General features: G+C 49.8%; 1 protein-coding gene across 1 annotated transcript; it reads left to right on the top strand.

Moving 5' to 3' along the window:
• Positions 1-1,646: 1,646 nt before the first annotated feature.
• LOC117397343 (V-set and immunoglobulin domain-containing protein 10-like 2) lies at positions 1,647-13,014 on the top strand. The gene is made up of 12 exons (XM_059010257.1): positions 1,647-2,031; positions 3,653-4,006; positions 4,232-4,507; positions 6,263-6,538; positions 7,384-7,644; positions 8,599-8,859; positions 9,068-9,358; positions 9,653-9,985; positions 11,389-11,511; positions 12,246-12,270; positions 12,504-12,601; positions 12,755-13,014. The coding sequence occupies exons 1-12, from the start codon at positions 1,956-1,958 to the stop codon at positions 12,877-12,879; spliced, it is 2,499 nt and encodes an 832-aa protein (XP_058866240.1). The 5' UTR covers positions 1,647-1,955; the 3' UTR covers positions 12,880-13,014.
• Positions 13,015-14,379: the final 1,365 nt, after the last annotated feature.

The raw sequence follows: 14,379 nt of genomic DNA, 5'->3' as shown, positions 1-14,379 counted from the left end.
ATAGTCTCAGAGGTCCGTTTAAAGCGCAGAGAGCATCATGAAGAACAAGGAACACACCAGGCAGGTCCGAGATACTGTTGTGGAGAAGTTTAAAGCCGGATTTGGATACAAAAAGATTTCCCAAGCTTTAAACATCCCAAGGAGCACTGTGCAGGCGATAATATTGAAATGGAAGGAGTATCAGACCACTGCAAATCTACCAAGACCTGGCCGTCCCTCTAAACTTTCAGCTCATACAAGGAGAAGACTGATCAGAGATGCAGCCAAGAGGCCCATGATCACTCTGGATGAACTGCAGAGATCTACAGCTGAGGTGGGAGACTCTGTCCATAGGACAACAATCAGTCGTATACTGCACAAATCTGGCCTTTATGGAAGAGTGGCAAGAAGAAAGCCATTTCTTAAAGATATCCATAAAAAGTGTCGTTTACAGTTTGCCACAAGCCACCTGGGAGACACACCAAACATGTGGAAGAAGGTGCTCTGGTCAGATGAAACCAAAATCGAACTTTTTGGCAACAATGCAAAACGTTATGTTTGGCGTAAAAGCAACACAGCTCATCACCCTGAACACACCATCCCCACTGTCAAACATGGTGGTGGCAGCATCATGGTTTGGGCCTGCTTTTCTTCTGCAGGGACAGGGAAGATGGTTAAAATTGATGGGAAGATGGATGGAGCCAAATACAGGACCATTCTGGAAGAAAACCTGATGGAGTCTGCAAAAGACCTGAGACTGGGACGGAGATTTGTCTTCCAACAAGACAATGATCCAAAACATAAAGCAAAATCTACAATGGAATGGTTCACAAATAAACATATCCAGGTGTTAGAATGGCCAAGTCAAAGTCCAGACATGAATCCAATCGAGAATCTGTGGAAAGAACTGAAAACTGCTGTTCACAAATGCTCTCCATCCAACCTCACTGAGCTCGAGCTGTTTTGCAAGGAGGAATGGGCAAAAATTTCAGTCTCTCGATGTGCAAAACTGATAGAGACATACCCCAAGCGACTTACAGCTGTAATCGCAGCAAAAGGTGGCGCTACAAAGTATTAACTTAAGGGGGCTGAATAATTTTGCACGCCCAATTTTTCAGTTTTTTATTTGTTAAAAAAGTTTGAAATATCCAATAAATTTCGTTCCACTTCATGATTGTGTCCCACTTGTTGTTGATTCTTCACAAAAAATTACAGTTTCATATCTTTATGTTTGAAGCCTGAAATGTGGCAAAAGGTCGCAAAGTTCAAGGGGGCCGAATACTTTCGCAAGGCACTGTATATGAAATGGTTAGGTTAACCATAGGATTTGTGACTGCATTATAAAATACTAAACGTAGCGTCAAACACTCACAGTCATAAACATTTCAGTGTCTCAGCTTCTCAAGCGATTGCAATGGAATTCAGCTTATACACATGAAACAACTAGAATAGATACACACAGTGCAAGCGTGCATGTGCACTTCAGTCTATAAACATGCTGGACTTCCATTACACTTGCAGATTGTTTTACAGCAGTATATGAGACCTGCGTGCCTCCCCTCTTTCTCCACTCAGTGTTTGTGTTTCATGTGGTTTCTGGAAGCTCTGACGGGTCAGTTTTGGACAGACTTGAGGTTCAGTCTCTGTGTGGGTGAAATGGAGACGGGGTTTATCATCAGCTCCTCAATAATAGATGAGAGCGATCGTCCTGAAACCCAAGCACATACCAGCACCCATCTCAGAGGAGGAGGAGGGGGATGAATAATGAATCCCGAGTCGGGTGAAGCTCTGAAAGCAGGTCTTCACTCGCTCCCTCCCTCCCTCCCGCTGTCATTATCTGGGAGAGCCGACAGAGACAGACGGACAGGCAGATATCAAGGATTGGGACTGGAATTCAGGAGGGATTTTCTTTCTCTTGCCCAGTAGAAAGTTGTTTTCGTTTGTTTCTCCTGGGATCTTCAGCGTGTCATGGTGCAATGGGGGATGGATCAGCGGGGGTCCGGGCTCTCTGGTTGACAATCTTCTGCTGTCTCCTGCCCAGCCTCGCTCAGGGTGAGTCATTCACAGCCTCTAAGCAGCTTTGAAAGACTACACTTTGCTTTGGTAGCCTTACAAACGCTGCCCATATTAAAAGCAGAGCACAGTGAAAGCACGGTAAAGCGCAGGTAGGCACTGCACAAGCTGGGAGAGGTAAGGTCAAGCATATTCAAATAAAACCATATTAAATACAAAGAATAACTAAAAAAAAAAACATGGGTAGAAAACTGCAAAATGACAAATCTGCAAATCTGCAGGGGTAAACCAGCGAGGGCTTTGCATGGTCTAGTGCAGGTAGTTCTCTGCTGTTTCTTCTAACTTTTACCTTGTACGTATATGTTAATGTGTGTTGAAGTTCTGGAGGCTCTAATGTATGTTTCTAAGTGTTCAGTGGCTGCCTCGAATCAAGCTGAGAGTGTATTTCTCTCTCACTCTTTGTCCGCGAGTGAAGAGTGTAAGGCAGGTGTTTTCGTTGTGTGCGTTTCAGGAATAACACCAGCAGGGTTACTGTGGAGTTAATTGCCGTCGGCATTCAGATCAGCTGCTGGTTAGGTCACTTCAACAGACCCCATATCTTAATACATTATGATGCGAGCCTGACCCTGCTGCTTGGTCTATCTTTCTGAGATCTGACCTCATAACAGAAGTATCACACAATGCCAGCGCTCTACCAAGATGAAACATGAGCTGGCCGCAGCTTTACCAGCAATACCAACACAAGCAGGACCAGGAGTTTGAGCAGCAGATATTGAGCAACGCAGGCAGTGCCCAGGTACTGTATAGGGCAGCAGTGGAGCAGTGGTTAGAGCTCTGGACTCTTGACCGGAGGGTCGTGGGTTCAATCCCAGGTGGGGGTACTTTACCTAGGTTGCTCCAGTAAAAACCCAACTGTATAAATGGGTAATTGTATGAAAAAAATAATGTGTTAAAAATAATGTGATATCTTGTAACAATTGTAAGTCGCCCTGATAAGGGTGACTTACAATTGTTACAAGATAATAATAATAATAATAATAATAATAATAATACTGTAGCAGCACTGCAACAGAGTGCATGGGTTTATATATATATACTGTATAGTCATCATGTATCCTCTCTAGATTTAAAGACATTACCACTGTGGTATCATGTAGGGATGCTGCATTGTCACTGGAAGGATTGAGGCTAGCGGTTCACTCTCCATTCGGTTCAACGGGCCATAAGAGTGGCATTTTAACAGAGACAGAATCCTGCCCCCTGTGGTTGAAAGGGGTAATTGAAAGCCTGCGTTCTTTATAAGCTGTAGCATGTATGCTGACTGGAGAGGCACGTGGTTCTGTGACGTGGATCCGGGTTGTGGGGCTCTGCAGTGAAACGCCCTCCTGAACCCAGGTGGATGTGCACTTGGGTTTCTGCTCAAGGACACGCTGTGATGAAGCAGGAGGAGAATGCAATGAATCTCCTCCTAGCTGCTGCTGAGTTAATAATACTGACATCAGCATGAGACCCGGTCTGGCCTCTGGACTACAGAGAAGGGTAATGGTTTGTGTCTAGCCTCTCCATTCTGCACTACATTGTATCTGCACTGCACAGTATCTGCACTGCATTGCCATTGTCGGTATTTTCAAAGGTAGCTTGGTCTTCGTGTTCCCTGCAGGTCTTATGATCCTGGACCCAGGGGAGGTTCAGTACAGGCACATCCAAACCAAGGGCATCGTGGGCCGGTCGGTGATGCTGGAGTGTGGGCAGACGCTGCCCAACATCTTCATCTGGGGGTTCACCAAGCCGGGCACGGAGAGCATCAAGGCGGTGGTCTATAACTACGGACAGGGCCCCAAGCTGCAGAAGCTGGCCAGCAGCCTGGGAGACCTGAGCGTGATCAGCGACAGCGCCTCTCTGGTCTTCGACAACCTGAAGCAGTCTGCGGAGGGACTGTACACCTGCCAGGCACTGCACGAGACCAGCACAGAAACCAAGCTCACCTACTTCTACATAGACCTGCTCGTGCTGGGTAAGTGAGTAAGTAGCCCTGCTCTTCTTAATTATATTTATAGAACTACTGCCCGGTGCTGACCTCGACACAGGCCACTGTGCTGTAACGACGAGCCGCTGTCCCTTAAAGCGGTCTATTTAACTTAAACGAAGGGGCTTTTCAGGCCGCTGACCTTAACCCTTTTGTGACGCTATCTTTGGCCGCTGTCCTTGACCACTGTGTGTCGTTGCCTCCCCCTCGCAGTGCCCATATCGAAGCCCTTCATCCAGCTGAGTGAGTCCTCGCCGGTGGAGAACGCCCCCTTGTGGATGGTGTGTGCAGTAGAGAACGGGACCGGGCCGATAAACTTCGTGTGGGAGCGGCAGGGCCGGGACGGGGTGTCGGTCCGGGTCAGCGAGTCCAACAGCAGCCTGATGAACCTCACCGTGGTCAATCGCAACCAGACGGGCTGGTACTCCTGCCTGGCCAGCAACGAGGTGAACCAGGAGCGCAGCGACACGGTCTGGCTGGACATCATCTGTGAGTGCATCCGAACACAGCACAGCACAGCACGAACACAGCACTGCATGAAGACAGCATAGCACTGCATGAACACAGCACAGCATGAAGACAGCATAGCATGAAGACAGCATAGCACTGCATGAACACAGCACAGCATGAAGACAGTATAGCACTGCCTGAACACAGCACAGCCTGAACACAGCACTGCCTGAACACAGCACAGCATGAACACAGCACTGCCTGAACACAGCACAGCACAGCACGAACACAGCACTGCCTGAACACAGCACTGCCTGAACACAGCACTGCATGAAGACAGCACAGCACAGCATGAACACAGCACAGCACTGCATGAAGACAGCATAGCACTGCATGAACACAGCACAGCATGAAGACAGTATAGCACTGCCTGAACACAGCACTGCATGAAGACAGCACAGCACAGCATGAACACAGCACAGCACTGCATGAAGACAGCATAGCATGAAGACAGCATAGCACTGCATGAACACAGCACAGCATGAAGACAGTATAGCACTGCCTGAACACAGCACTGCATGAAGACAGTATAGCACTGCCTGAACACAGCACTGCATGAAGACAGCACAGCACAGCCTAAACACAGCACAGCCTGAACACAGCACAGCCTGAACACAGCACTGCCTGAACACAGCACAGCATGAACACAGCACTGCATGAACACAGCACTGCCTGAACACAGCACAGCTCAGCACAAACACAGCACAGCATGAACACAGCACTGCCTGAACACAGCACAGCATGAACACAGCACTGCCTGAACACAGCACAGCTCAGCCTGAACACAGCACAGCATGAACACAGCACTGCCTGAACACAGCACAGCTCAGCACAAACACAGCACAGCATGAACACAGCACAGCCTGAACACAGCACTGCCTGAACACAGCACAGCCTGAACACAGCACAACTCAGCACAAACACAGCACAGCCTGAACACAGCACAGCCTGAACACAGCACTGCCTGAACACAGCACAGCTCAGCACAAACACAGCACAGCCTGAACACAGCACAGCCTGAACACAACACAGCCTGAACACAGCACAGCCTGAACACAGCACAGCTCAGCACAAACACAGTACAGCATGAACACAGCACTGCCTGAACACAGCACAACACGAACACAGCACAGCTCAGCACAAACACAGCACAGCCTGAACACAGCACAGCCTGAACACAGCACAGCCTGAACACAGCACTGCCTGAACACAGCACTGCCTGAACACAGCACAGCCTGAACACAGCACAGCTCAGCACAAACACAGTACAGCATGAACACAGCACTGCCTGAACACTGCATGAACACAGCACTGCCTGAACACAGCACAGCACGAACACAGCCGACCACCGCATGAACAAAGCACAGTGTGAACACTGCACAGCACATCTGGACCACAGCATGGGTATCAATTGTGCTTAAACATTGAGCGGAATTTCTAGGGTTTATTTCTGTCTAGTTACACTTCCATACCCCCTTCAGTCACTGTGTGCACACATATACCATGTTAAGTTTCCTATCTACCGGTATGTATCTTAAATTAAAAAAAATGTGTCACCGACGGGATATAGTACCTTATATTAAAATTAAAATACCTTGCCTACAGACAGACAGACAGACAGACAGACAGTAGCAATGGTGAAGCACTTCATTCTAATCCTGCGGCCGCCCTGCTGTAGGTCGTTCTAGTGGATCTCAGTTTACACTGTAATGGCCCCTGCGTTTGCTTCCACAGACGGCCCGGACGAGCCAGTGATTAACATCACTCCGTACGCGGTGACGGAGCAGGGCTACTCAGCCGTGGAGCGCGACACGGTCTCCCTGCTCTGCCAGGCGCCCTCCAACCCACCCAGCCAGTACATCTGGTTCTACAACAACTCCCAGGTGTTCTCCGGGCAGCAGTTCACCATCAGCAAGATCCTGCGCGGACACACGGGGTACTACACCTGCCTGGCCCAGAACTCCTTCCTCAACACGCGCACCAAGACCACCGTCACTCTCACCGTCTACTGTGAGTCCCGCCGCCCCCTCCGGCGTGGCTTTATATGCCGCGCGGGCGTACTGTCATCACGTTCGTTCTCACCTTGCTTCTTTCCCTCCCTCTCCTCTCTTTTTCCTGTACAATCTTTTCATTTTTCTCGCCCCCCTGCACACGTGTTTCATTTCTTCTGTATTGTTTATTCGGTTCACATTTCCACCCGTCTGGTTCGGTGTGCTTTTGTCGTTCTGATTTGTGTCTTTCCTGTTCTGTTTTTTTTTATGTCGTTCACGTTTTCCGATCTCTTTTATTCCGTTTTCATTCTTCTTCAGCTTTTCTCTTTCCTTCATCCTAACCCTTTTGTCTTTCCTTTTCTTCCTCCCTCCCATCCCCTCCTGGGTGGGGCACTCCCCTCACACGCACGCACAGCTTGCCCCAGGCAGGCACTCCTCTATCTTTGGTGGATAAACTGATCCAGCCACAGGCATCGGAACCTCCCCCCCTCAACGCAGGTGAGAGGAAGTCCAGCACCGAGTCTCCAGCCAGCAGGTACTCTGGTTTGTCTGTCAGCTGTCGTATTGCTCAGCTTGTTTAGTTTTTGAAATGTTTGTGATGCTTGCTAGTACCCCCGGAGCAGGGATAGAACGAGCTCTGGCAATGTGTGCACACGACTCCATCCTGCCCTGGACTGGAGGGAGGCACCCTTTCTCTTAGGGAGCGAGCAGTTCAGTCTCCAAGCCTATCCAATCCTGGTACCGAAAACGTGTGACGGGTTTGTGAAACAGACGACTGCTAAAGTTAAAGTGAAAGAACTTTAGGTGAGGAGCCAGGCTTCCTTGCCCAGGCTACCCACGCCCTCTTTGCACCCCCATGCGTAGATCTGCCAGATGAGAAGCCAGCATGCACGATCCTCCCCGCTGACAATTACACTCATCTCTGTCTGTGGTGCTCCTGGCTGGGGGGGTACCCTCCGGCGTCCCTGCGCTGGATCGGACCGGGGGAGAGGGATCTGGGTGCTGGCTCGTTCTCCAACCTGACCCAAACCAGGACCGGAACAGAGACCCCCAACAACACCACCTTCACCTGCCTGCCGTCCCACCCTGCGCTGAGGAGCGAGGCCAGCTGCAACACCTCAGCGTGTGAGTACCACAGAGGTGGGGGGCTCGAGAGCTTCAGGGCTTCAGTTCTCCATTAACCCTTAGAGTCTCTGTGAAAACATGGTAACGCATAGGTAAGCACTGCAAAGCATATTAATAAGCATGGCAAACCAGGATAAACTATGATAAAAGCACCATGGGGAAAACCAGAGGAAAACTGCACATTTACATCATATAAGGGAAGAAAGGGGTGGATTCAATGTAAAATAATACACAGCGCCGCTATTTTATTGACTTCTTTAATGAGGCTCTCCTGCATGTATTGCATAGAAAGTGTGCTACATGCATATTGATTTGGAAGATAAATAAGTTGCTGATAACTTATAGGAACTAACGAGGGATAATGGTTAATATAGAAAATAGAACAGCTTATACAAAATCTTTGGTATTACTAACCCCGTAGTTACACAAACCCCCTGCCTTCCACACTGCAGCCCAGCGCTTTCTTTATCTAACCACTGAGCTCCTCAAACCCCCTGCCTTCCACACTGCAGCCCAGCGCTTTCTTTATCTAACCACTGAGCTCCTCAAACCCCCTGCCTTCCACACTGCAGCCCAGCGCTTTCTTTATCTAACCACTGAGCTCCTCAAACCCCGCCTTCCACACTGCAGCCCAGCGCTTTCTTTATGTAACCACTGAGCTCCTCAAACCCCCTGCCTTCCACACTGCAGCCCAGCGCTTTCTTTATCTAACCACTGAGCTCCTCAAACCCCCTGCCTTCCACACTGCAGCCCAGCGCTTTCTTTATCTAACCACTGAGCTCCTCAAACCCCCTGCCTTCCACACTGCAGCCCAGCGCTTTCTTTATCTAACCACTGAGCTCCTCAAACCCGCTGCCTCCCACACTGCAGCCCAGCGCTTTCTATCTTTCTAGCTCCCCCTAGCCCCCCTGTCAGTGTTCTCTGCCCCGTCTCATTTGATTTGTGGCTGCACAGTGCTTCCCCAGGGTGCGCCTCGCTGCTTCGCCGTGGCCACGCGGAACAACGAGTACCTGATGCTGTCATGCGGCTGGGAGGGGGGTCTGCCTCGCGCCCTGCTCTGGTGGTCCGCGGGTGACGGCACTGTCCTGGGGAGCTCCGAGGAGGCTGCCAACATCCTGGTCCTCAAGTCCAGCGGGGTGTACAGCGGGAAGGAGTTTGTGTGCCGCGGAAAACACCCGCTCACCGTGCAGAGCCAGGAGTGCCGCTTCAAACTGGGTGAGAGGGGGGGAGAGAATAAAACAGTTTGTGTTTTGCAAAAACTGGATGCGGGGGGAGCGACAGGGACGGGAGGGGGAAGGGAGAGGGCTGTGCAACCGCTGTGACTGCGTTATAGAAACTGAATAGAAGAAAATCGCGTTCATGTTCAACAAAACAGTAGAGGGCGGTAGAGCTGGAATGAATGTTGCGCCCCCTTGTGTTTCAGAGGCGCCGGTGCTGGTGACTCAGCGCAGCATGGTCTCTGTGTTCGAGGGCAGCGACGTCCAGCTCACCTGCATCCTCAAGGCCACCTACCCGGCCTCCGAGATCATCTGGTACAACAACCAGAACCAGAACGTGTGGGACGCCCCGCAGAAATACCTGCTGCAGCGCGAGGCAGCCTGGTCCAACCTGACCGTGCGCGAGACCGACGGCAACCACGATGGAGGAGAATACTGGTGCGCAGCAACCAACGCTGTGGGCGGAGCACAGATCCCCATCACACTCAACGTGAAGAGTGAGTGGAAACGTCACACACACACATCCGCCACACCCTCACAGGGGCTGGTGGCACTTCATAGACCTCAGACGTGGTAGAATACGCTATTCAAACCTAAAAACTAAAAACAAACGAGCACTCCGTCACGGTAAAGTAGTCCCCTAATAATTCATGGGTGCAGGATCTGTTATACGTTAGGGAAAGTAATTAATGATTTTATTTCAGTGATCATACCCTCTCCCCCCTCACCGTAGGATTGAAATAAATGCTTTTAATCTGGCCTGCCATCTGTGCTGTCCCCCCCCCTCTCAGAGTACCCCAGCCCTCCCAACGTTACGATCAGTAAGCTGCTGTACTCCCGTCAGCGCACCGAGGTGGAGCTGGAGTGGATGACCAGGGGCTCCGGGGACCTGACCGGCTTCATCGTGGAGAGGCAGGTGGCCAGGAAGTCTTCCCCGTCCTCCGGGACAGACCCAGCGGACAAGCAGGACAGAGCCCCCTCCTGGGAGACGGTGGCCGGACAGATCGACCCTGACGTCAGGGGCCACAAGCTCAGCGGGCTGGACCCCACCACGCTCTACGCCTTCCGGATCATGGCTGTCAATCACCGAACCATGGGCCACCCCTCTGAGGTCAAGACTCCAGGTAAGGAGATCCCAGCAACCCTCAGCAGCAAAGAGGCATCTACATGCCCAGTATGTGAACCTGCATTTATAATTAGCAGACGCGGCTACAGTTCTGTGCTAAGTAGGTATTTATGAGCTCAGCAGGCAAAATGTTTTCTTGCATTGTGTGTTGAGTCTCCTGGCCGCTCGCAATCGCTGTGTGTATCCGTGTCAGGGATGGAAATAAGACTCCTATTGCACAGCAGTGCCACCCATTCCAGGTTTTACTGCCAGCTTGATTAGCCCCGGTGTGTATAGGTAACCCGCTCAGTCAGGTGTGTTCTCCTTGTAAAACCAGGAACGGATCAAGCTGCTATGCAATGGAAGTCTTTATTTCCACCCTTGGCACAGTACTTTCCTCTGCAATGGCATTGCTTCTGATCTCGAGTCAGCAGATCACAGAGAAAGCAGTCTGACTGCTCAGCCTCTGCATTTCAAACACTCATTATTAGTGCTTTTCTGAGGTGCTTGTCTCGAAAGAAGAGAGTCATAGTCGTAGTTTTTATGACACTTTTTTTTGTAGGTTTTACACAAAAATAAAACCAATCAATTTCTTCTTCTGACATGCATCATTGTTTCCATTTCATCAGAACGAAAGCGGATCCCCGCAGTGCCCTTTGTTTCTGCAAAGTTCGTTTTAATAGTAGTGGCAAAATATGCACTCTCTCCCCGCCCTCCCCTTGAAACCTGCTTGCCAAAAACGAAAGCCGTTAACCTCCTGCTGCAGCTTGCCGGGGTGGGAGGTCATAAATTAACATCGTCAGCTTTTATTAACGTCTTTCTGTTTTTCCTTCAGATGAAGGCGCGTGCCCGTCGTGTGACCCCCTGAACTCTCAGTGACCTTGCTGTCCTCTGTCCCGCGTCCTGTCTCTGTCCCCTGTCCTGTCTCTGTCCCCTGTCATGTGACCTGTGCCGTCTGTCATGGTCTCTCACCTGTGTTTTATAAAGAATTACACTTTATTGAAGCTGTACATTGTGTATGTGGGAGTGTGAGTTTATGTCTCTGTTATCAACGTTATGAAATTCTGTTCATAGATACTTTTACAGTCTGTGCTAACGCAGTCCACCTTGCTTGAATAGCTGGATTAAGCATATTGTCAGGGAGGGGGGGTGTTTGTATATAGGCCACCTCGTGTACTTTTGTCTAAATATTGGCAAGTCAGTGCTAAGTTTATATCAGATGTTGTTTCAAAAGCTTCCTTTTAATAATAACTCTGGAGTTTAGTTTAGTTGCATCTTGGTTGTTTCTCGCTCGTTCAGCTGCTTGTCACAAATCAAGTGAACTTGTATAAAGCACTTCTGCCACACAGCCCCTTTCACGAGAGCATCTCCTGTTCTATGGAGAGAGAGAAACGTCCAGCTGTAGCGCGTTGTGTTTTGCAGCGGACCCCCCCTTCAACGCGTACCCCGCTGTGATCGGAGCCGCCGTCGCGGGCATGATTGTCGCCGCGGTGGGGACCATGCTGGTTTTCCAATACATCATACGCAACCGTGACAATAACCCCCGTGAGTACAGCGCACGCACACACACGCACAAACGCATGCACGCATGCACTCACACGCACTGACACACACGCACTGACACACACACACACACTGACGCGCGCACACTCTGATGCACACACACTGACACACACACACACACACACACACACACACACTGACATTGACACACTGACACACACACACACTGGCGCACGCACACACACTGACGCACACTCACACTCACACACACACACACACACCCGCACACTGACACACGCAAACACACACTGACACAAACACACTGACACACACACACAGCCCATCTCACAGAGCTGTCCAGTAGGGCAGTCCAGCGATCCCTTAGAAAAGTTACCCATAGTAAAGGCATAGCAAAGTGTAATAGAGCACAGTGATGGCATGATAAAGCATAGGGAAGCATTGTAAAAAAAAACCTGAGGGATAGTAAAGCACATTAATAAACCTGGCAAACCAGGTAAACTGTGGGAAAAGTATAACCATGGGAAAAGCATGGGAAAACTGCCATGCAAAAACACAGCGGCAAACTTTTCGAAGGGATCGTTAGCACTGTGTGACCTGCAGCACGTGTACAGGTCTGCATGCAAGGCTCCCATACAGAAAGACTGACAGGTCCCTGTACTCTATCGGTTCATTTTATTAAGTCAGTATTATCGCATTCAATATGATGAGGCTTAATTTAAAAAATTTAAAAAATCTTGTGCTTCTTTCTTTTCCAGGCTTACATGACATGTTTTTTGGAATGTAAGTATAGCTCATACGATTCTATCACCTCAGCTGAAGCCCTCAACGCAAGCACGTCTGTGTGTGTGTGCGCGTGTGTGTGATGTTGTATGTGTGTCTGTCTGTGTATGTGTGTGTGTCTGTGAGGCTGTGTGTTGTGTGTGTGTCTGTCATGCTGTGTGTGTGCGTGTGTGTCTGTCATGCTGTGTGTGTGTGTGTTGTGTGTGTGTTGTGATTTGTCGTTGTGTTTTCAGACAGCCTGCAGAGTCACGTGAGAATATCAGTAACCCTGAAGATGAGTGGGGGGCAATGGGGAGCGAGGACGGAGGGGAGCCCACCCCACAGAACACGGGTAACCCCTGTCTGTCTGTCTCTTTGTCCTGCCACCCTTCCACTGTCTATAGACGCTTGTGCCATTCTGCATCTCACTCTGTCTCTCTGTCTCTCTGTCTCCATCAATCAATCCCTGGTCAGGACACTAATGTTTTCTTTTCACTTTCAACAGAGGGGGCTGTCGCTACGGACTCTGCAGACCCCACCCCTTCCGCCGAAGCCCCTCCCCAGCCCCCACCGCCGGGAGACGAGAACGAACCAGTCAACGTCACCATCACCGTCACGGCGACCGGGTGAGAGCCACGCCCTCCGCTCAGGCAGCCCTGCACCAATCCTGTCAAGAAATCACCTGGAAGCCCCTCCCACAAAGAGAGTCTCGCTGCTTTACACGCTCCTGCTCCGGTTCTGATGCGCTCTTCAGTGATGATGTTGTTCATGTCCTTTTTTTATTATTTATTTTGTATCAGTTAGCAGCAGTGAGTTTTTCTGTTTAGACGGTTGCTGGTATTTTTTTTGGAAAGCTCTGTAAACCAATGGGAAGCCAGGACCGAGTTCTGGGCGGGGTTATAAAAATGTACTGTCCCTGGAACTCCAGGGGCGTGGAGTTTATGCATCAATTGATTTCATATAAGCTGCTGTTTATCAACTCCAGGCATGCAGTATTGTTTAGAATAGAAACACGGTTCACTATGGTAGCCGTGCCTTGAGATATACACCTGTGTGATCACACCACTGTGTGCAAATGGTTTGAAAAGTGCATTTTCCCCTCAGTGCAGGAATAAAGGCTCTATACAGGGATGGGTGACGTGATTTATGTGTTCTGGGTCTTGGTGTTATTTTGTTTTATACATGTGATAAAACTCTTTGCCCTAGTGTGTGTGTGGATGAGTGTCTCTCTCTCTCTCTCTCTCTCTCTCTCTCTCTCACACACACACACACACACACACACACAAAAGGCTGGGAGAGGTCAGGGTTCGAGTCTCAGATCAAATCTCCCTTGCTCTCAGGCTATCGGATATCTGAAGCCCCCTCCCCCCTTCCCCCCTTCCCCCTGACAGCAGGACACTAAGCCATGGCAGAAAGACACGAGCCAACATCCTGCAATCTGGGTTCAAAAGAGAGAGACCCTGGTGCTGGGGATCTGAGAGCCAGCACATTCAATACAGTACAGTATAGAGAACTCAGTGCTTGGGATCTGAGAGCCAGCACATTCAATACAGTACAGTACAGAGAACTCAGCGCTGTGGATCTGAGAGCCAGCGCATTCAATACAGTACAGTATAGAGAACTCAGCGCTGTGGATCTGAGAGTCAGCGCATTCAATACAGTACAGTATAGAGAACTCAGTGCTGTGGATCTGAGAGCCAGCACATTCAATACAGTACAGTATAGAGAACTCAGTGCTTGGGATCTGAGAGCCAGCACATTCAATACAGTACAGTACAGAGAACTCAGCGCTGTGGATCTGAGAGCCAGCGCATTCAATACAGTACAGTATAGAGAACTCAGCGCTGTGGATCTGAGAGCCAGCGCATTCAATACAGTACAGTATAGAGAACTCAGCGCTGTGGATCTGAGAGCCAGCACATTCGATACAGTATAGAGAACTCAGTGCTGTGGATCTGAGAGCCAGCACATTCAATACAGTACAGTATAGAGAACTCAGCGCTGTGGATCTGAGAGCCAGCACATTCAATACAGTACAGTATAGAGAACTCAGCGCTGGGGATCTGAGAGCCAGCACATTCAATACAGTACAGGATAGAGAACTCAGTGCTGTGGATCTGAGAGCCAGCA

This window comes from Acipenser ruthenus, chromosome 40 (assembly GCF_902713425.1).
Source record: "Acipenser ruthenus chromosome 40, fAciRut3.2 maternal haplotype, whole genome shotgun sequence".
Taxonomy (NCBI): Eukaryota; Metazoa; Chordata; class Actinopteri; order Acipenseriformes; family Acipenseridae; genus Acipenser; species Acipenser ruthenus.
The sequence above is the reverse complement of the archived record's forward strand: the minus strand, read 5'-3'. Positions and strand labels throughout refer to the sequence as shown.